Raw genomic sequence first — 24,383 nt, forward strand, 5'->3', positions numbered from 1 at the left:
AAATGTTAAAAAAAATAAAATAAAGAAGATCAGAAAGTAAGAAGGTAGGAGAGCTCTCTTTACAGAGAGGAAACATTTGGAAAGGAATCAAGAATTTCTGGGCAGAAAAAGAAAGTTGCCATCAGATCAAAAGGCACTTTTATGCCAAAGTAAAGAAAACTACCTGGACAACACCAATGAGAGAAAATAAATATGTACGAGCCAAGAAGGTGGTTAGGAAGGTTTTCCTCAGACGTTAGAACACCAAATGCTGCAGAACAATGTACCAAAGTCAAAGTGCTAAGAACAAAAGCGGAAACCTCAGACCCAGTTAAAGAGGTCAATCATCAGGATGCCTGAGTGGCTCAGTTGGTTAAGTGTCTGATTTTGGCTCAGGTTATGATCTCATGGTTTGTGAGTTATAGCCCCACATTGGGCTCTGCACTGACAGTGTGGAGGCTGCTTGGGATATTTTCTCTCTCTCTCTCAAAATAAATATACTTTATAAGTTAAAAAAAAAAGTCAGTCATCTGTGAGGACAATTGAGGGATATAAATGAAGTCCTAAAATATGTCATTCATCTACATTTCATGAAAATGGTAATTAAAATTAATCAGCCAATAATGAAATGAATTAAATTTAAATTTTTATACAGTAATAAAGTTCAACAAAACAAAAAAATACCCATATACATTGATAAAAAGTATGTGAAATTAAGTTTAAGTAATTGTATTCAAGTGCATTGCCATGATAAAAAGTCAGAAAAGTTCTGAAAGAGTTCTAAATGTAAAATGTATAGTCCCTGTAATCCTAGATTAAATTACCATGCTGGCAATTCTATGACAGAGGTACATTAAATGCAATGCCTTCCATAGGGTATTTTAAATGCTTTAATCCTTTAAATTTGGTAATTCAAGCATACATTTGGAGAGAAAACCATGAAGAGTGATAACAAATAATCCATTAAAAACAGGCAATATCCTACTTGCAAATTTCCAGACACACATACACATAGAACAAAAATGAAACACAATGTAATGCATTTAGGAAGCAAAGAATAGAAATAGTAAAGAAAACACTTAAAAAAGTTTTTAGCTGGGGCTACAAATATTACATGGCTCACATCCTTTTGTTCATAATCTGTTTCACTCTTATCCTTTCCATATTACAAGTTTGAACTTCTCAAGCTTTCTTCTTTTCCCTTAGTGCTAAGAGAATTTCAGCTATGGACCTCCTAAGTCCTGATGAATGAAATCTCAGCCTTATAAGAAGAAAATGTTCTCTCTTTCCCTTATAGCAACAAAGAAAAGCAGATAGTATTACAAGTTTGAAAATATTTTGTCATAAAAAAGGAATCTTGTAAGAAGACATATGGACTTTAGAAATTGTTACTGTGTCTTGTGAAAACAACTCATAAGTTCTAGTAAGTCTATAATTTTGACCAATTGTCTTATTTAATAATGTGTCACTCTTGTAATATTCAAATTGTTATTTCTGGGGGTGCCTGGGTGGTTCAGTAGGTTAAGCATCCAACTTTGGCTCAGGTCATGATCTCGCGGTTCGTGGGTTCGAGCCTTGTGTCAGGCTCTGTGCTGACAGCTAGCTCAGAGCCTGGGGCCTGTTTCGGATTCTTTGTCTCCCTCTCTCTCTGACCCTCCTCTGCTCATGTTCTCTCTCTCTCTCTCTCTCTCTCTCTCAGAAATAAATAAAAACATTAAAAAAAAAACCCAAATTGATATTTCTGAATTTCTAAGTGTTACAAATATGGAACAGATTTTGTTAAATCAGAAAGATCACCAAGGCTCTCCTCTCCTCTCACATGCATAAGGAAATTTAAAAAATATAACCCTTTCTCTGGTTTCTCAAGAGTTTGAAGGTCTCGTCTCAATTATGTTAATATAAAACATCTATCACCAGTAATTCAACCAAAAGCTGAGCTGAGGATGGTGGCTCCAAGCTGACCCCTACATATGGGCCAATGAAACAGAGGAGACATATTAACTTGCATTTGGTTCTGGTGGGGAACTGACCCAACTTTCTCTTAATAGTGCCCCTACAAAGAAGCCCTTGATTGAAAATTTCCAAGCAAATTATAATTTTTAATATTTGTTGCAGGAAAAACTTCATTATTTGCTCAAAAAACAAATAATGAAGCAGCAGAAAGAGATATCAAAGAATCAATCCCATTTACAATTGCACCAAAAAACCTAAGATACCTAGGAATAAACCTAATGAAAGAGATAAGAGATCTGTACACTGAAAACTAAAGAAAGCTTATGAAAGAACTAAAGATGACACAAAGAAATGGAAAAACATTCCATATTCATGGATAGGAAGAACAAATATTGTTAAAATGTCTATACTACCCAAAGCAATCTACACATTCAATACAATCCATATCAAAATAACACCAGCATTCTTCACAGAGCTAGAACAAATGATCCTAAAATTTGTATGGAACCAGAAAAGACCCTGAATAGTCAAAGTAATGTTGAAAAGAAAACCAAAGCTGGAGGCATCACAATTCCAGATTTAAGCAGTTATACAAAGCCACAATTATCAAGACAGTATGGTACTGGCACAAAAACAGACACATAGATCAATGGAACAGAATAGAGAATCCAGAAATGGACCCACAAATGTATGGCCAACTAATCTTTGACAAAGCATGGAAGAATATCCAATGGAAAAAAGACAGTCTCTTCAGCAAATGGTGTTGGGAAAACTGGACATCAATACACAGAAGAATGAACTTGAAAGACTTTCTTACACCATACATGAAAATAAACTCAAAATGGATGAAAGACATCATTTCTGAAAGATGACAGGAAGCCATCAAAATCCTCAGGAAGAAAGCAGGCAACAACTTCTTTGACTTTGGCTGCAGCAACTTATTACTTGACATGTCTCTGGAGGCAAGGAAGACAAAAGCCAAAAGGAACTATCGGGATCTCATCAAGATAAAAAGCTTCTGCATAGGAAGGAAACAATCAGCAAAATTAAAAGGCAAGCAACAGAATAGGAGAAGATATTTGCAAATGACATATCAGATAAATGATTAGTATCCAAAATCTGTAAAGAACTTATCAAACTCAACACCCAAAAAATAATCCAGTGAGGAAATAGGCAAAAGTCATTAATAGACACTTTTCCAAAGAAGACATCCAGATGGCCAACAGATACATGAAACACATGGTCAACATCACTCATCATCAGGGAAATACAAGTAAAAATCACAGTGAGATACTCCTCACACCAGTCAGAATGGCTAAAATTAACAACTCAGGCAACAACAGATGTTGGTGAGGATGTGGTGAAAGAGAAACCCTTTTGCACTGCTGGTGGGAACGCAAACTGATACAGCCACTCTGGAAAACAGTACAGAGGTTCCTCAAAAACTTAAAAATAGAACTACCCTATAACCCAGTAATTGCACTACGAGGTATTTACCCAAAGGATACAAAAATGCTGATTCAAAGGAGTACCTGCACCCCAATGTTTATAGCAGCACTATCAACAACAGCCAAAGTATGGAAAGAGCCCATATGTCTATCGACAGATGAATGGATAAAGAAGATGAGGTATATGTATGTGTATGTGTGTATATACACATTACTGAGCACCAGTTAGGCCTCGAGCACAAGGATGTGCACTGAATACACACATACACATACACACAATAGAATATTACTTGGTGATCAAAAAGAATGAAATCTTGCCATACGCAACAACACGTATGGAACTATAGTGTATTATGCTAAGCTAAATAAGTCAGAGAAAGACAAGTATATGATTTCACTTACACGTAAAATTTAAGAAACAAAACAGATGAACACAGAAGAAGGGAAGCAAAAATAAGATAAAAACAGAGAGGGAGGTAAACCAGGAGACTCCTAAGTACAGAGAACAAAGTGAAGGTTTCTGGAGGGGTGCTGGGTGGGGGGATGGGTTAAATGAGCATTGAGGAGGGCACTTGTTGGGATGAGCACTGGGTGTTATATGTAAGTGATGATCACTAAATTCTACTCCTAAAATCATTATTATACTATATATTAACTAACTTGGCTTTACATTTTAAAAAGTAAGCAAATGATAAGTTTGTTGTTTTCGTTCTCATTGACTGCACAGTCTGTGGTGCTGACCAGATGTCACTGGGTACAGGTCCATCGGGTGGTCCTCAAAGCAGCTCACTCAGAAAGAAGGAGTCCACATTTTAGGAGTAAGCATCTCCTGGTATGAGACATGGTCGGGGTAGGATTCGATCTGAGACTTGGTGGAGTACACTCTTCTGTGCTCCTGGCAGCACAGGATTACAAAATTGCCATTCAAGAGGCATTGCTCAAGAGAGAGTGGCCCTTCCTCAGTAAGGTGGGGCTGCTGCCCTGGAGGATGAACCCTCTAGGACCCCAGAACAGCTGTGTGAATGTTCTTTTCTGAAAATGTCTGCTAGGTGATTTCTAGGTTACCCAAGAATTTTGTAATTTTTATTTTAATGTGAGATTATTATTTTTTAATGTATTGATTTTAAGAGCATGCCTTTAAGAAGGCATGTGCACAAACTCCTTGCATGAGTGGGGAGGGGCAGAGAAAGAGGGAAAGAGAGAATCCCAATCTCTGTGCTGAAAGCATGGAGCCCCACAGGGAGCTTGATCTCACTAGCCAAACTGTGAGATCAGGACCTGAGCCAAAATCAAGATTTGGATGCTTAACCAACTGAGCCACCCAAGCACCTGTATTTTTCTGAGAGGCATTAGAAATTGAGCGATGGCAGAAGAGTCATTTCTAAAGCAATATGGGTGCAGAAATTGTTCCCTGCAAGACAAAGAGTCTTTGGATGAAGAGGATAGGCTTCATGAGCCTATTACAAATCAAGGTAAATCATTAGATAAATTAATTTGTTCTGCAGATAAATTAATTTGTTGAAACTTAAAAGATGGCTTTGGGACTCATCCCTGATCTTACCACACGGAGTATCTCAGCAATTTTAACTTTTCTTAACTACTTTAGATCTGCAAAGTTCCTACAGTAATTGGGGATCTTCTGTGAGGCAGCCCGGCAGAGACCTACTGATTTATCAACCCTTTCACTGCTCACATCAACTAGAATCAGTGGGGATAGTAAAACAGCAAAATCAATTTGACAATGTTAATTAAGCTCATCATGGTCTATGCACAAACCATACTACTGTGGCTAGTCAACTGTCCACAGTTGTTCTGACATAAGGTCTAAAGCAAACATAAAACTGAAACTTTCTCTAGAGTGTTAATATGAAGTCTATAAGACTACTGATTACTTCCAGGGTTTACCCACAATGGGACAGCATCCAATCCTACACAAGGCAGATGGTTTCCTATTTCAAAGCCTAGTAACAGGGTCTACATTAAGGCTTATCAGTGTAAAACATTGTTCAAATCTCAGCTGATGAAAAAGATCTTACCCAAATCCTGCTGCTCTGTCAAGTGCCAAGGCATTTTGTCTTGGACCCATGGCTCCCACTGTAAGAAAACATCTTTCTCTCCATTTAACAGCTTTTTGCTACTAACACGTGTCACTTGTAGACAGAAGAACCAATGACCTAATTCTCACCTGGGTTTCAGACTAGAGGCTGCAGGTTACTGAAAATTCCTCATCATGTCTGAAAACTACTTCCCAAATGGTAATACTAATACCACCCCCCCAACCCCCCCAACCTGGCCTGCCGACAACTGAACTCAACCCATGTTCAAGAACATCCAGCAACTTTCCAGACATTCCAAAAGTGAATTTCATCCTACAAAATCTGTTAAGACTTGAAAAAGAATTCCCAATGTTAACACAGTTCACTTGCCTATGGTCAAAAAGATCTCATGCCACATTTTACTTGTGCTTTCTACATAGAGATTATAATTTGCTTCTGACAAATACATACCTATCCTGGCCTTTCATGCATTAAGGCTTTGCCTTACCCCACCTCCACCCCCAAATGAGTCCAGGGATAAAAAATTCTAATGTAAAATTTATTGCAATCATTTTCTGTTTTGCTTTTGTTTGGTTTGGTTTTATTTTGTCAAAAATGGAATTAAATACCTTTCAATGGAAAATAGTATCTCCCTTGAAACCAGCCACACAATGTGGGGACTCAGTAGGATTGCGAACCCTCTCACTTTCAGAGAAAATCAGACCCACCATCAGGATCCACAGTGTGTGAGAATGAACGAGCACCTTGACAGCTGCTGTGCTCTTCCTCCTCAGCTTTCTGTACTGGTCACAGAGTTGCAATTATAAGGAGAAGGTGATTTGTTATCAAAACTTAAGTAAAACTGGGGCGCCTGGGTGGCTTAGTCGGTTAAGCATCCGACTTTCGCTTAGGTCATGATCTCGCGGTTCGTGGGTTCGAGCCCCGCGTCGGGCTCTGTGCTGACTGCCAGCTCGGAGCCTGGAGCCTGTTTCAATCTGTGACTCCCTCTCTCCCTGACCCTCCCCTGCTCACGCTGTCTCTCTCTCTCCTAGAAATAAATAAAACATTAAAAAAAAAAAAACTTAAGTAAAACTGAGCCTGCTTAACGTTGGCCCCAGTTACCATTAGTGCACTCTTTTCTGTAAGCATTCAAAGATACAATGAATACACATATGGATGCAATTAAATATGAAAAATTTTCAATTCTGGTTCTGTTTTTTTTTTTTAATATAGGGAATGTTGACATGGAACCATACAATGAAGAGTCTTTAGTGGGAGGATGGGAGTAGTTAAAAGTCCAGTCAGGAGGAAATCACCCTGAATCTACAGATTCATGCCATTCCATATCATGAAAATACATTTAAGCTGGCCCTATGAACAATAAATCCAGGCTGTTAGAGCCCGTTTGGACAGAAGTCAAGTCTCAATTATAACAAAAAAAATATCACGACTTACCTCAGATTCTGTAGTTTACACTCTGGGTTTTTCAAGGCTTCACATAAGGATTTTACTCCATTGTCCCCTATATCACTCCCTTTCAGGTCGAGATGCATCAGATTCTGGTTGTGAGTCAAGGAACTAGCAATATCCCAACAACCATCAGGGAAAGAAAGAAATCTCATCCTTCACAAGAAAAATATGGGGAAGAATTACAAAATTATTTCTATCCTGATTATAGCCCTTTCTTTTCAAACCCAACTCTTAGATACCTAAATATTCTTGCCATTTGTTATCTTACTTTAGGCTTCTCAGATTTCAGGGGTGGTCATAAATCCAAGTTTCAGGATGTTGCTTAGAAAAATAATTGGGTTACAACTTAGTACCTCCTGACAACTGATATCCTCAACTTTTTTGACCTTGATGGAAAAGAAGGTAATAACATCAGGGAAAGCAGAGGAGGAATTTCTGAACTTTTAATCCCAGGAATGACTACCAAAAATAATGGGGGATATTCCAAATACTTCATTACAGCATTAATTCATAACATTTAATCCTTTAAATAACCCCAGGTAAATTCATAATTAATATCAACTGTTTGATGTGCAACATTAGCAAAACATATCACTGCAAAAGATGCTGTCATCTTGTGGACTTTAGTGTTCAGAGACAGCCCAAAGCTAAATATGGGAGGAAGTTAAGTATGCTCCTTTTATTCCTAGCTATTATCTGCTATTGAGTCATTGTTAGCTACATCTGATTTTTCTCTAAGTGCCTCTGCTAGCCCCAAATGCCTAGTATGTTTACACTGCTCACTAACTGTTCAAAACATCTCTTTGTAGAATCACCTCTCCTCTCTTTCGCCCACCACCAAACCCTTCACCCTCACCCCACTTCTAGCCAAGCATAAGAAAAGAAAACTTTTACCAGATGATGATGGTTAATACTGTAAACAGGTACAAGTGCCTAATGCACTCACTAAATATAAATTGAAAGTACGATTTGGTGTGTTAAGGAAAAAGGACTTAAGGAAGTAAGATCACACTGAGGTGGGAAAGACTAAGGGCTGCCTTCATGGTGTCACCTCCAAGGGACCCTTGCATTCTAAAAGAGGGAGCCATTTAACCCAAAAGAAGGCAGTAGCTCTTGTTAGGGCTTTAGATTGGTGACTTTCAGTGAGAGGAAAATGTAGGGGAGATGCCTGGGGGTGAATGGAAAGGATTTCCAGGAACCCCTTAATCGTTACGTCTATGCAGTTGCCTACCACATCTATGGTGAAAAACAAGACCAAATCTGGTTTTTTGAAATATAAGGTCAGATCTCACTAAAAACATGGAGATTCCAAGGGAAATATTTAGGGAGAAGCCTGTCTCCCACCCCCACCAGCCAAAAAGAACATCAATCTCCAGTGCTAATCATTTGTTCAGCATTCAGTACACATTACTGAGCACCAGTTAGGCCTCGAGCACAAGGATGTGCACTGAATACAGTACTAAATAGGAACAGTTCCTGCTCTTAGCAGAGTCAGTAGACAAGAGGGAGAGAGCCGTGTAAACCAGCAAATGTAAAAAAGTGATAGGGTCTGTAGAATCAAATTAGAATATAATAAAGACAAGTAGCAAATGTTGTCCAGGATGAGGAGCAGCAGAAACTTTCATATTTTGCCAGAAGGACTACAAAATGTACAAAAAGAGCTGGTTGGCAGTTTTTTAACAGGTTAAACATCCATATGTGAACTAGCAGTTCCATTTCTAAATATTAGCCCAAGAGATGAGAATGTATATCACACACACACAAAATCAGTACAATAATAGTCACTGCAGCCTTATTCACAATAGCCAAAAACAGGAAACAATCCAGGGCTCTATTCAAAAGAGATGAATGAGCTGCAGTAGATTATACAATGGAATGCTCACATCAGCAATAAAAAGAAACAAACTACTAAAACATGCAACTACATGGGTAAGCTTTTAAAACATTTTGTTGAGCAAAAGAATACAGACACAACACATACATACTATATGAAGCAATCAAAACTATTTACAAGAACAAACAAGGCTAGGGGCACCTGGGTGGCTCAGTCGGTTAAGCGTCCGACTTTCGCTTGGGTCACGATCTCGCAGTTCGTGGGTTCGAGCCCCGCGTCGGGCTCTGTGCTGACTGCCAGCTCAGAGCCTGGAGCCTGTTTCAGTCTGTGACTCCCTCTCTCTCTGACCCTCCCCTGCTCACGCTGTCTCTCTCTCCCTCTCTCTCCTAGAAACAAATAAAAACATTAAAAAAAAAAAAAAAAAAGAACAAACAAGGCTAATCTATAGTTATAAATTTAGAAAGTAATTGCCTTTTAGACTAGATAGGGTAAGAAAACTAATAGAAGGGGATAGAAGGAAACTTCCAGAGATGATGGAATTATTTTCTATCTTGTTTTGGGTATTGGTTACATAGGTATATGCAATCCTCAAGCATGACTAGACACTTATTATCTGTGCCTTCTTTAAATGTAAATTATTCCTCAATAGAAAAATATTAAAAAGGAAAAATAGTATACTCAAGAACTTAGCTTTGAAAATGTTTTTGAGCTGCCTATAATGCCTTAGCTCTGGGTTCTTCTTCAAGTACAAAATTCCTTATCGGGTCCCAAAAAACACGTCAGTAGCTGCTGCACTCCCAGAACAAGTTAGTTATGCTTCCACACCCCAAGAGGTTTCCACTGGTGGCGTTCTTAAAGTAGTTTACACCATGGATTTTATTTTATTTTTTTAAATATTTTATTTATTTATTTTTGAGAGAGAGATAGAGACAGCATGAGCAGGGGAGGATCAGAGAGAGAGGGAGGCACAGAATCTGAAACAGGCTCCAGGCTTGAGCTAGCTGTCAGCACAGAGCCCGATGCGGGGCTTGAACCCACGAACCGTGAGATCATGACCTGAGCTGAAGTCGGACGCCCAACCAACTGAGCCACCCAGGTGCCCCTACACCATGGATTTTAAATATTTACTATTGGATCCACCTAATAAGTAGTAGCGAATGGGACAAAGAAAGAAGTTGGAATAACTCCATTAAATTTTCTCATGGCAAACTTACAACAGTTTTTGTAGTTTACAGTCTGGATGCCTCAGTTCTTGATAAAAAGTCTTCATGGCTAATTCATTGAGGTTGCTATGACACAGGTCCAATTCTCTCAAGTGCTCATTTGTATGAAGCACTGAACAGAGATCTTGCCAGCAATGAGTAATGCGACCACCATCCCTTCGCCTACGTAATTGAGAAAAAAAAAAAAAAAAAGATTGATGTATTTATTTCATCCAGGGCAACTGTCAGAAGACGGTGTTGGGTGAAAGGAAGTACACCCTGGAAATGGTGAGTGCATCCGTGCAGGTCTGGCGTGGGCACAGTCCACCTGAAAATCCTCCTCTTAGCACTCCAAAGGCTTTGTTTGCCTAGTAACTCCCTCACCCCCTCAACAGACTTCAACATACAAAACTACACTAGAGAGGCTTCGCTTTGGAGGAAGAGATGTAGGAAGGACAGCCACAAGGTCTTCAAATACCCAAAGAGCCAGCATCAAGAAGAAAAATAAGACTACAAAGAGTTAAGAATAGGAGTAATGAGATATCCGGGACCAGGGTGTAGATTAAGAAGCCCAGGTCTTGCGCTCCAGTTCTCCCGTTTACTAGCTACGTTACTTTAGGGAAGTCACATCAGTTCTAGGAGCTCTGACCCCTCTTCATCTATGAAATGGAAATTCCATCTCCCTTCACAGGACTGTGAGGATTTAACAGTCAAGTTTAGTGCATATGTAAAGGCACTTTGTATATCTGTAAACGTTGTATAATTTAACTATTAGGCATACTATCGACAAACTCATAAGCAAAGGTTAGTAAGGTATAAAGCAGAGGACAGCCTTAGGATTATAAGCAAAAGCTCTACAACAAAACAGTCCTGAGTCCCAACTCTGCCTTTCACTAAACGGGCTGATTCTGGCAACACTAACCTAGGTGATGAACCTCAGTTTTTTCATCTTAAACTGTGAAGATAATAGTATCTATTTCTTAGGATTACTGTGAAGGTTCAATAAGAATCTATAGAAAATGCTTAGCAAACGTTTCCCATTGTAAACGCTAACAACTGGTAGCTGGCTCTTATTTATATTAAAATACATAAAAGTCTAGCATGTTGCCTTACACAAATAGTTGCTATACAAGAGGTTGGGGGAAAGGTATCTTATTCCCTGTGGCCTCTTAGGTTCTTGCTGGGGCCTGTAAATTGGGGCCCTATAAACTGGATGGGCAAAAGACAGATTAATAACAGAATAGCATACAAACTGTTTTAGTGCAGGCATTGTGGACCTCTTCTGAAGGAATTCAGTGATGAGTATCTCAGAGGTGTAGGAACGGTTTGGGTTTATACAGCCAATTTAGTGGGAGAAAGGCAGGTGGAGAAAAGCCACTTGTGGAAAAACAAAGGGCTTGTTGGAAAGATGAATGGACCCTTAAGAGAACAGAGAAGAGACATGATAGCTGTGACAGTGTCTATCTGGGTGTAGGGCCAACTTCTGTCTCCAAGAAGAAATTAGAGAAATCACTTCCAGCGAGGAGATTCGTGACAGTCAAGTTCTTTTCAGAGGCTCTGCTTGTAGGTAGGTAAGGGGTTTCAGGAACTCAAATGCTTTCAGCTCAAAATATTTCTAATGGAAAAGTGGCATATTTTGGGTGGCATATCCTGATCTCCTTCACTACTCAAAAAATATTGGCTTCCCCATACCTTACTTAAAAATTAGATTCAATAACATTGCAGAGTGCTGGTCGCTATATCACCTGAGGTCCTAAATTTGAGAAAACTAGGCAATATATCATTCACTCAAACATTTAAGTGCTTACTATGTAGAAATGCTGTGGGAGGGGTGCATGGGTGACTTAGTTGGTGAAGTGTCTGACTCTTGATTTCAGATCAGTTCATAATTTCACAGTTTGTGAGTTTAGGCCCCAACTCAGGCTCTGGGCTGACAGTGAAGAGCCTGTTTGGGATTTTCTCTCTCTCTCTCTCCCCTCCTCTCCCCCACTCAGGTACATACTCTGTGTCCAAAAAAAAAAGCTTATTTAAAAAAACAAATTTCATGGTATATAATACTGAACAAGACAGAGAGCAATGCTGTTAAGTAGAAGACACTGACCCACCTATAATGTGCTTCTTAAAACAGTGGGTTTCTCAGACTCCACTTTTAGCAACAAGGCCAACTCTAGTATTAGATAACACTAGAACATAGGTGAGGGGAAGGTAACCTGAGGACCAGCAATATAATGGCCAGAATACCTTCCTAATATTCACTATTGGGCATATAATACATTCTAATGCCCTGGGTTCAATCACATATTTAAACAGAACCACTAAGTCAAAATTGAGAAAACAGACTAAAGGAGATTACTTACAACACCCCAAGGACAGTAAACATCATGGCATCTGAGCCTAGAATTCCCACTCCCACAGCTGAAGAGAAATGAAATGTTATGTCCTCACAAGGGAGATGGTTCTGCAAATGTACATAATGGCAACGAGGCAGTGTGGGTCAAGCTAGAAAGCCAAGGGCTTACAATCCTATGTAGGATCTCAGTCAAATTAGTATCTTTTGATACCTCAGGGTTTTTACTAGTAAAATGGAAATAAGAGCAACTGCCTAGGACTGTTGACAGACTAAATGAGCCGGGACATAGAAGACTGTCTGCACGTATTAAGCAGACACTAGCTATTATCTGATGTGTGTTGAATCAACAATAGTGCTCTTACTTTCCAGGCAAACTTCTCTGAATCAGTTTTGTAATCTTAAAATTGAGATACACTTTTGACCAGCATTGAATTGGATAAGAGGTTAAATACCCCATGCACTAGATAACTATATCCCACATAGTTATTTCCTCAAATTTAGATAAATCTGGAGCTAATCCCATAGGTGAATTCTTCCCCCAGACATAGATGGAATCAGGAAAGGCAATTCAACAAAGGGAAGAGGATAAAGTAATAGGCATAAAATCCTAAAGACTCATTTATTCTTTGAAAATATTCATTCAGCTCCTACTATTTCCTACTCACATCGGACTCTCTCCAGTTAGGTGTTAAAGGGATAAGATCTTTCATGAACTACACAGCAAAGGCTGACTTATATCTAGGCTACGGGAAAGGTGAGCTAGGTCAGCAGCTTACAGAGGAAAACAGCCCAGATAGATGCCTTGTGTAAACCAGCTTCAGTAAGAAATTCCGTCCCCTTGTTCTTCTGGAGGGCATTCTTTTTAAACTTAAACATGTGTACCATACTGGGTGCGACTTTGTGCTAGCATGTGACCTAAAGATTATTTCTAGTTGTTGAGGGTGTTGACAGGTGACAGTTCTCAGCCAAGCCCCTTTCTTGGCATTGCCCTCAGGCCAAGAGAGCCACTTCAGGCAAATTTTTGTCCTTTCCTCACCAGTAGCCATGGCTGGTCAAGAAGGGGTTTTAGTGCTTGGCCTCCTTGCCTCAAGATAGGACAAGCCTGAAGGCTTATTCTGGTTTTGGGACCTCAGCTAAACAATTCCTCCCCTCTCACCAATGAAATCTACTTCCCTCACTCCCCTTCGGGGCTCTTCCATGCTTACCAAATTTCAGCTGAGGGACTTGAGTTTAACATCTTCTCAAATACCACAGTTATGGACAGTTTCATGGTCCGTAAACAATGGCAGTGCTTAAGGCAGAATGAAGACACAAGCAAATGGATTCTCCCACAGATATTAATGACAACCTTTTGGAAATAGCTCATTGCCTGGCTTATATATGCTTCGTCTTGAGTCTCATACAGATAGTAAAACAACTCCAGAAATTCCACCTGTGCTGGAATATCTTCACTGTTCCCCAGCATCTCCAGCCCCTGAAGGATCTTCCATTTTATCTCTGGTGACATTTTGCAGTTACAAGTTTTCTCCAGTTGTTTTACTTGATCTTCATTCAAAAAGCCAAACAAAAAGCATTTCATCTGTGTCAGATGGGGGTCTTCATAACTGCTGCTTTCAAGCAACAGCTTCAAGTCTTCAAAAGACTGAAAGGAATTGTCCCTGATTCCCCAGTTGTCTTGCATCATATAGAACATAGCTGCAAGAAACTCCTGAACATGCAGGTGGGTGAACATGTAGCAGTTTTCATACTCTGTGTCCTTTTGAAGAATATTCAGGTCCAGGAAAATTGACACATCGGATTTAGATAAGCCATGCTTTCTGAGATTTTCCCTGTACAATATAGACGTCATGGTCCACACTCCTTTGGCAGCCAAGTGACACAGGCTGCTCAGTTGGGTTTGGTTGGGTAGACTAGGACCGTTTCCGTCTACTGGTAGGAACAAGCTAGAGATGTAGCAGGTAAACAGAGCTGTTGTTGTTTTGCAGGTTAACATAATGTCACCACCCTTCTCCATTTGCTGCTCCAGACAGGTGCAAAGGTGCCAGCACACCAGGGGGACTTTACACATGCTAAAAACCATCTCATTGCTTCTTAGTGCACTGAATATCTGCAAAGCTCTCTTCTGGTCTTCAAAACAATGGTAAATATACTGCTCTCTGGCACCCTTAGACATACCCAGCAGCTCTACAGGATGTGGATTCTTCAGCAAAGGCTTCAGTTTCTTATAAGCTGTGAGTCTTGTTGTCACCAATAAGAATGACGCCGGGAGCATCACTTTCCTCAGCAGACTACTCAGAAGGAAGGACACTGGGTGTACCTGGGTCCAGTCCTCACACAGCACAGACTCAGGTTCCTCAAAGGCAAAGTTCAGCTCATCAAAACTATCAATAATAAAAAGGAGACGACTGGGCTGGGACATGATCCTTTCAATGGGGCCTTCAGTGCTGGGCCAGTCCTTTGATATCATTTGAACAAAACTTCGATCTCTCAACTGGTTGATTTCTCTTGCATTGAGATAAAAGACATAGCTAAACCTCTGCTGGTGGAGATTGCCCTGTGCCCAGTCTACCATTGCTTTTCTCACCAAGGTTGTTTTCCCGACTCCAGCAGGCCCTTGGAGCACTACTGTCTGTGGCTGCTCACCAGTTTTCACATCCACGTCAAACAGATGTTCCAGCAGTTCGTGATCTTTCTGAGCAACTCCGGGATGGAAATCTTCAGGTTCCCCAAACACACACTTATTATCCCACGTGCTACAATATTTTTCCTTTATGTGGGTTCTGTATTCTGCTCCATCACCTAAGTTAGTTACAATGAAGCAGGGAAAAACAAACAAAGATACACATGATCAAAGCAAATTCCATAAATTGCAGTGTTAAGAACACTGGACTTGAAGTCAAGAACAAGCAATGATATGTGCTCGAATCACAGTGCAGCTGATTTACATAAGAATATAAGTAAAACTAATAAACAAACATGTTCTTATAGATTTAAAACCTGCATAAGAAACTGACAAAACAAAACTGATCATGCAGAAGCATGAATTTATAGTGGAGAGTAAAAATTATATTTGCTCTAAAAATATGTTGTATTTGCAGTGTCTGGCTGGCTCAGTCAGTAGAGCACCCAGCTCTTGACCCTGGGGTTGTGAGTTCAAGCCCCATGTTAGATGTGGAGCCTACTTAAAATAGAGAGAGAAATATGTTTCTTTGTACTTTTCCTCCACAGAGGAAAAAAGATGACTTATGTGGAGAACAGAGTCATCATCCAGATGATAAAAGAACACAGGTCAACAATTAACAGTGAGTGATAGCCAGAGAAGATGTGAAGACATATCTGAATCTACAGATCAAAATAATCTACCATATAGTAAAATACAGAAAAATAATGAACATTGAAGCATAGCCTGGAGAATATTTTAAAGAAAAATATTCCCTTTTCTGGATACATCTCCTTAGGCCAGGGAAACAAAAGCAAACTATTTGAACTTCATCAAAATAAAAATCTTCTGCACAGCAAAGGAAACAATAAACAAAACTAAAAGACAACCTATTGAATGGGAGAAGATATTTGCAAATGATATATCTGATAAAGGGTTAGTACCTGAAATATAATAAGAATTTCTACAACTCGGGGTGCCTGAGGCTCTTCCTCAGTCGGTAGAACGTACGACTCTTGGTCTTGGGGTTCTAAGTTCAAGCCCCATGTTGGGTGCAGAGATCCCTTAAATATTTTTTTTTCAAGTTTATTTATTTATTTTGAGAGAGAGAGAGAGAGAGAGAGAGAGCGAGCGCACAAGCAGGGCAGGGGCAGAGAGAAGGAAAGACAGAATCCCAAGCAGGCTCCACACCATCAGCACAGAGCCTGAGGTGATACCTGAACTCATGAACAGTGAGATCATGACCTGAGCCGAGATCAAGAGTTGGATCTCTGACTAAGCCACCCAGGTGCCCCAATAAATATTTTTTTAAAAAAAGAACTTCTATAACTCAATACCAAAAAAAACAAATAATCAAATTAAAATGGGCAGAAGACATGAATAGACATCTCTCTAAAGAAAATATCCAAATGGCCAAAAGACACAAAAAAAAGATGCTCAAAATCACTCATCATCCAAGGAAATACAAATCAAAACCATAATGAGATATCACCTCACACCTGTCGGAATGGCTAAAATCAACAAGTGTTAGAGAGGATGTGGAGAAAAAGGAACCTTTGTGCACTGGTGGGAATGCAAACTGGTGCAGCCATTAAGGGAAATAGTATGGAGGGTCCTCAAAAAAATTAAAAATAGAACAGTTATACAATCCAGTAATTCCACTACTGGGTATTTACCCAAAGAATATGAAAACACTAATTCAAAAATATATATGCACCCCAATGTTTATTGCAGCATTACTTAAAAGAGCTAAGAAACAGAAGAAGCCTAAGTGTTTACTGATAGATGAATGAATAAAAAGTGGTATACACATATATATATATACCTACATACACACACACACACACACACACACAATGAAATAGTACTCAGCCATAAGAAAGAATGAAATCTTGCCATTGGCAACAACATGGATGGAGCTAGAGAGTATAATTCTGAGCAAAGTAAGTGAGAGAAGGGAAATATCACAGGATTTCACTCATAGGTGAAGTTTGAGAAACAAAATAAATGGACAAAGGGAAAAAAAGAGACAAACCAAAACTAGACTCTCAACTACAGAGAACAAACTGATGGTTACCAAAGGGGAGGTGTGTGTGGGGGGGAGGGTAATGGGTGAAGTAAGTGATGGGGATTAAGAGTATTATCATGATGAGCACTTGAATAATGTATAGAATTGGTGAATTACTATATTGTATGCCTGAAACTACTATAACACTGTGAGTTAAACTATACTAGAATTAAAACTATATTCCCAAGTGTCCAAGCAAAGCAAAAACATAATTTAATCCTTACCTAGTTAAGTCCAATTCCTTTTTTGATCTTAAATGTAACTATTCAGAGAAGCTTTCTCTGAACCCCAATGCTAGAATAGTTCTTTTCATATTTCTCAAAACATACTATATTTTCATGCATAGCACATCTCACAAGCTACAATTATTTTTTTAAGTAAATAATTCTTTTCTTGTTCTACCAGGGCATTCAGTACAAACATATAACACAATTCATGTCTCACTAGACTATGCTTAGATCTCCTCCAGAAGGTAGGTAGTATAAGGCAGATACTCTTTCTTTTTTATGGTGTAATATTTAGTAGAGTATCACACTTAAAAGAAAATTGGGATTATGAAGATGATGGTCTCTCAAAAATAAACAAATGTTAAAAATTAAAAAGAAAAGTGTGAACAGAGGAGGGGCAGAAAGAGAGGGAGACAAAAGATCCAAAGAAGGCTCTGTGCTGATAGCAGCAGGCCTGATGTGGGGCTCAAACCCACAGACTGTGAGATCATTGACCTGAGCCAAAGTCAGACCCTAAACTGACTGAGCTACCCAGGTGCCCCTATGAGTTTGATTTTTACTACTTTCTTCATTATACTTTTATCTGTCTTCCAAATTTTCTAACAGTTAATTTCTAGAAGATGGAATCCTAATTTCCTAAATTTATGGCCAGTAATAAATACCACAAGAATAAACTTCCTTATACTGAATCAGAAGATTATCTTCAAGATCACTTAACACAGTAAGCAATTTTTTATTTATTAATGCTTAAAATAAAACAGGTATTAATTATTTCTCGAGTGAAATAATGTGGCCCAGGGGTGCCTGCGTGGTGCAGTTGGTTTAGCATCCAACTCTTAGTTTCAGCTCAGGTCATGACCTCATGGTTCATAGGTTTGAGCCCCACATTGGGCTCTGCACAGACAGCATGGAGCCTGCTTGGGATTCTCTCTCAGTGTTTCTCTGCACCCTCTGCTTGCTCTATCATTCTTAAATAAACATTTAAAAAAATAATGTGGCCCATCAGAAAGCAGCATAGCTGGGTTAAGAATGATTTCTAACTTGATCCAGTTTCTTTCTCCTGTAATTCCATTTATATGAACTAGAATTCAACTACATAGAATTTAAAACAAAGCAGTGGGAGGGGATGGAAATGGCATTGAACTAAGACTACCTGGTTCTGGAAACTATATGCTATAATGCACTAGCTAGTCACCACTCCTGGAACTCAGTTACATCATTTCTAAAGATGTGACAAGCCAAATAGTCTCTGCCAAACTTAGGGCCTCTCTAACCTGTAAAATAAGACGTGAATATAACGTTCATTAGACTGTGAACTTCTGACTGGGCATTTCCAAATACTACTCTCACTGAGGCCCTGAATTTAAACAGCCCTTTTTAATTCTGGCCGGATTCTGACCTTGGCCAGAGAGCCAGTTTTGTTGACTCTTTTTGAATAATCAGCAACAGGTAGTATATTAGAAGTTAACAAGAGCTGAACAACTGTCTCCTGGGGCATAAACTCCCATCACATGTCCAACACCCAACCTCCTCCCAAATCTGATGACAAAACAAAAACTCAAACATCTGCTCACCCTGCAGTGCCTGCTCGTCTTGTTCCTCTTGTGTCCTGGCATCCTCTGGTCCCAGGGAACGGGCTGTCCCTGCAACAGGTTCCAACAGGATTGTGAGACTCACCAAAACCAAGGAGAACGTTAGCGATAGTCACAACAGGGGCCAGAATGGTCCTCAGTGGTCCAATTCTAGGACTTCTGGACTTAAGAAAAACAGAGCCAACAGAGCCTCAGACTCCACCAGCTTAGCTGGGGGGCGGGGGGGAACGTGGCATGTCAACAGCACTGCAGCAGGACCTCTGGCGAGGCTGTCCATCCTGTAATTAGGGCAAGTGGTCAAGACTAAGCCTGATACCTGGTCTACACTGACCTCACAGGGATATGGTGAGGTTCCTTGAAAATAATGAACATACACTTTGTAGCCGTCACCCTTATAAAGTATATGAGTAAGGAAGTTTTGACGTCTATAATATTTCATACATAGAAATGGTGAGAAATATCGGCTTGGCTTATGCTCCTTAACAAAATATTGCCCATTCCTCATATGTTAGCAAAGATCTTAAATCATACTTGAAATTCCTTAAAATTTAGTGCAACCTAGGAGTATTTGCAGTTCAGGCACAGGAACACCACATGTGACAATTCTTATCACTCAATTTCTTTAATCATCCTAATTGGTACAAGATGGATGAATTATCCCCAATTAAGGAGCCAGGCTGAGTAACAATACTCAAAACCCTCCTGCCCCTTCAGTGTTTCTCAAATGATCCAACAATGGTTTAATCCCCAAGTCCCTTTTGTAGAATCATCCCAATGGGCCTCAGGAAGCACATCTTTCTCCCAGCCCCAGATGGGTCCCGGCATCACTCACAGTTGATCTCTGCTTTTGCTCTCTCACACAGATCCTTCTGGTTCATCTTGCCAAAGATTTTGAGAGCCACATCCCAGGCTTGTTCCCCCGGATAATATTTATTCATCAAATTAGCCAGGTCCTCTCGCTTGGCCTTCTTCACTTCAGCCCAGGGTATCTGGCAGCACCCGGATTCCACGGTCTCATTCTTCAGAAGTAACTTGAATTTATTCAATTCCTCTTTGTTTAGCTCCTCCAAATACAAGAGCAGCCCAAAATCAGCAAAGAAGGATGATGATGACCTATCTCTCATCTTGTCCATGGATCAATACTCAGACTTCAGTGGGGGAAACGTAAAAGAATGTGAATAAACAGGACTGATGGAAAAGATGAGAAAAACAAAATATCTATAAAAATACAAATTCAACAAATGTGTGTTGAAGCCCAGTGTATTAGGCTCAGTACTGACCTAGCACCCCCTGGAACACATTTGCTATCATAAAAACACACCTCTAATACAGACCACTATATGTTTCTTCCACCTTCCCAGAGTTATTCCCAGTCCTGCCACTTATGAGCTACAAGAAATAAAGGCAATTCATCTCTCTGAGCCTCAGTTTACTCTCCTGCAAGTGAGGAGATCAGAATCACTCTCAAGAGAACCATGGCATGGGTTAAATGAGGTAGAGTTCATATATCACCTGGCACAGAATAGACTCCTACCTAACTACTGGCAACTCTCATCTGTTTGCTCCCCCACCAACACGTGACATAGATCTCAGCCCGTAAAACATTGTTATTGCACCCCATCAAAGAAGCATTATTCTTGAAGCTCATACAGTTGGAATATGCCACCATCTACCTCTTCTGGTCATGTTATCTCTGGTCACACATCCATACACAGCCAGTGAGGGTCTGTTCACATCCACTCCCCAACACCACACATACTCTGGGTATGTTCCAGCTTAAAGTCCACCCAAAACAGCGCTCTCTCACACCCCAGACCTCACCTCCCATGACCATATCCCACTCTGGCATTTATCAGCAACGACTACTCACACTTTAACTGCAGGCTCCCATAACGCAGCCTCTCCTAGTATCTTCCAGATAACTGGGCAATTTCATGCCCTCCCTCCCATTGGGACAGTTCCTGAAACATTATCAAATCCTCCTCTGTTGAGCCTGGTTTTCCTCTTATTTATCAGCTGCTTAAGAGCCTTATTCAGTTTTTTTATTCAGCACAGATACCTGCAGGTAATTGCTTAAACCATGTATCCAAGTGCCTCATCTCTTCAGCAGTTGGCTAGAGACAGAACTAGTAAGTGGTACAGACAGAATTGCACCTAGATCTCTCCCATCTCCCATAATACCTACCTCTATTCTTGCTAATGGGCCTGGAAAAGAAAGATGGGAGTAGGGGGTGGGGAGGGGGATTTTACTTCTTAAGCAGAAAGTGAATTTCTCAAAATTACATAGTAAATTGGGACTTTATCCTACAGTAATGAGGGAGCTGTCAACTGTTTTAGGACCCTGACTTTTTTTTTTTTTTTTTTTTTTTTTTTTTTTTTTTTTTNAGGGGAGGTGTGTGTGGGGGGGAGGGTAATGGGTGAAGTAAGTGATGGGGATTAAGAGTATTATCATGATGAGCACTTGAATAATGTATAGAATTGGTGAATTACTATATTGTATGCCTGAAACTACTATAACACTGTGAGTTAAACTATACTAGAATTAAAACTATATTCCCAAGTGTCCAAGCAAAGCAAAAACATAATTTCATCCTTACCTAGTTAAGTCCAATTCCTTTTTTGATCTTAAATGTAACTATTCAGAGAAGCTTTCTCTGAACCCCAATGCTAGAATAGTTCTTTTCATATTTCTCAAAACATACTATATTTTCATGCATAGCACATCTCACAAGCTACAATTATTTTTTTAAGTAAATAATTCTTTTCTTGTTCTACCAGGGCATTCAGTACAAACATATAACACAATTCATGTCTCACTAGACTATGCTTAGATCTCCTCCAGAAGGTAGGTAGTATAAGGCAGATACTCTTTCTTTTTTATGGTGTAATATTTAGTAGAGTATCACACTTAAAAGAAAATTGGGATTATGAAGATGATGGTCTCTCAAAAATAAACAAATGTTAAAAATTAAAAAGAAAAGTGTGAACAGAGGAGGGGCAGAAAGAGAGGGAGACAAAAGATCCAAAGAAGGCTCTGTGCTGATAGCAGCAGGCCTGATGTGGGGCTCAAACCCACAGACTGTGAGATCATTGACCTGAGCCAAAGTCAGACCCTAAACTGACTGAGCTACCCAGGTGCCCCTATGAGTTTGATTTTTACTACTTTCTTCATTATACTTTTATCTGTCTTCCAAATTTTCTAACAGTTAATTTCTAGAAGATGGAATCCTAATTTCCTAAATTTATGGCCAGTAATAAATACCACAAGAATAAACTTCCTTATACTGAATCAGAAGATTATCTTCAAGATCACTTAACACAGTAAGCAATTTTTTATTTATTAATGCTTAAAATAAAACAGGTATTAATTATTTCTCGAGTGAAATAATGTGGCCCAGGGGTGCCTGCGTGGTGCAGTTGGTTTAGCATCCAACTCTTAGTTTCAGCTCAGGTCATGACCTCATGGTTCATAGGTTTGAGCCCCACATTGGGCTCTGCACAGACAGCATGGAGCCTGCTTGGGATTCTCTCTCAGTGTTTCTCTGCACCCTCTGCTTGCTCTATCATTCTTAAATAAACATTTAAAAAAATAATGTGGCCCATCAGAAAGCAGCATAGCTGGGTTAAGAATGATTTCTAACTTGATCCAGTTTCTTTCTCCTGTAATTCCATTTATATGAACTAGAATTCAACTACATAGAATTTAAAACAAAGCAGTGGGAGGGGATGGAAATGGCATTGAACTAAGACTACCTGGTTCTGGAAACTATATGCTATAATGCACTAGCTAGTCACCACTCCTGGAACTCAGTTACATCATTTCTAAAGATGTGACAAGCCAAATAGTCTCTGCCAAACTTAGGGCCTCTCTAACCTGTAAAATAAGACGTGAATATAACGTTCATTAGACTGTGAACTTCTGACTGGGCATTTCCAAATACTACTCTCACTGAGGCCCTGAATTTAAACAGCCCTTTTTAATTCTGGCCGGATTCTGACCTTGGCCAGAGAGCCAGTTTTGTTGACTCTTTTTGAATAATCAGCAACAGGTAGTATATTAGAAGTTAACAAGAGCTGAACAACTGTCTCCTGGGGCATAAACTCCCATCACATGTCCAACACCCAACCTCCTCCCAAATCTGATGACAAAACAAAAACTCAAACATCTGCTCACCCTGCAGTGCCTGCTCGTCTTGTTCCTCTTGTGTCCTGGCATCCTCTGGTCCCAGGGAACGGGCTGTCCCTGCAACAGGTTCCAACAGGATTGTGAGACTCACCAAAACCAAGGAGAACGTTAGCGATAGTCACAACAGGGGCCAGAATGGTCCTCAGTGGTCCAATTCTAGGACTTCTGGACTTAAGAAAAACAGAGCCAACAGAGCCTCAGACTCCACCAGCTTAGCTGGGGGGCGGGGGGGAACGTGGCATGTCAACAGCACTGCAGCAGGACCTCTGGCGAGGCTGTCCATCCTGTAATTAGGGCAAGTGGTCAAGACTAAGCCTGATACCTGGTCTACACTGACCTCACAGGGATATGGTGAGGTTCCTTGAAAATAATGAACATACACTTTGTAGCCGTCACCCTTATAAAGTATATGAGTAAGGAAGTTTTGACGTCTATAATATTTCATACATAGAAATGGTGAGAAATATCGGCTTGGCTTATGCTCCTTAACAAAATATTGCCCATTCCTCATATGTTAGCAAAGATCTTAAATCATACTTGAAATTCCTTAAAATTTAGTGCAACCTAGGAGTATTTGCAGTTCAGGCACAGGAACACCACATGTGACAATTCTTATCACTCAATTTCTTTAATCATCCTAATTGGTACAAGATGGATGAATTATCCCCAATTAAGGAGCCAGGCTGAGTAACAATACTCAAAACCCTCCTGCCCCTTCAGTGTTTCTCAAATGATCCAACAATGGTTTAATCCCCAAGTCCCTTTTGTAGAATCATCCCAATGGGCCTCAGGAAGCACATCTTTCTCCCAGCCCCAGATGGGTCCCGGCATCACTCACAGTTGATCTCTGCTTTTGCTCTCTCACACAGATCCTTCTGGTTCATCTTGCCAAAGATTTTGAGAGCCACATCCCAGGCTTGTTCCCCCGGATAATATTTATTCATCAAATTAGCCAGGTCCTCTCGCTTGGCCTTCTTCACTTCAGCCCAGGGTATCTGGCAGCACCCGGATTCCACGGTCTCATTCTTCAGAAGTAACTTGAATTTATTCAATTCCTCTTTGTTTAGCTCCTCCAAATACAAGAGCAGCCCAAAATCAGCAAAGAAGGATGATGATGACCTATCTCTCATCTTGTCCATGGATCAATACTCAGACTTCAGTGGGGGAAACGTAAAAGAATGTGAATAAACAGGACTGATGGAAAAGATGAGAAAAACAAAATATCTATAAAAATACAAATTCAACAAATGTGTGTTGAAGCCCAGTGTATTAGGCTCAGTACTGACCTAGCACCCCCTGGAACACATTTGCTATCATAAAAACACACCTCTAATACAGACCACTATATGTTTCTTCCACCTTCCCAGAGTTATTCCCAG

General features: G+C 39.9%; 1 protein-coding gene across 1 annotated transcript in view; it reads right to left on the reverse strand.

Annotated features, from left to right (window-relative positions):
- NLRP14 (NLR family pyrin domain containing 14) overlaps positions 1-19,942 on the reverse strand; it is a 39,427-nt gene extending 19,485 nt beyond the window's left edge. Inside the window, exons 1-5 of the mRNA XM_039225173.1 lie at positions 19,651-19,942; positions 18,801-18,869; positions 13,478-15,071; positions 9,935-10,099; positions 6,872-7,039 (exon numbers count right to left, since the gene is read on the reverse strand). Coding sequence (XP_039081104.1) covers positions 6,872-7,039; positions 9,935-10,099; positions 13,478-15,071; positions 18,801-18,869; positions 19,651-19,942 — 2,288 coding nt within the window. The remainder of the gene's footprint in view (positions 1-6,871; positions 7,040-9,934; positions 10,100-13,477; positions 15,072-18,800; positions 18,870-19,650) is intronic.
- Between the last annotated feature and the right edge of the window lie 4,441 nt (positions 19,943-24,383).

This window comes from Hyaena hyaena, unplaced genomic scaffold (genome assembly GCF_003009895.1).
Source record: "Hyaena hyaena isolate Hyena2069 unplaced genomic scaffold, ASM300989v1 scaffold_1969, whole genome shotgun sequence".
Taxonomy (NCBI): domain Eukaryota; kingdom Metazoa; phylum Chordata; class Mammalia; order Carnivora; family Hyaenidae; genus Hyaena; species Hyaena hyaena.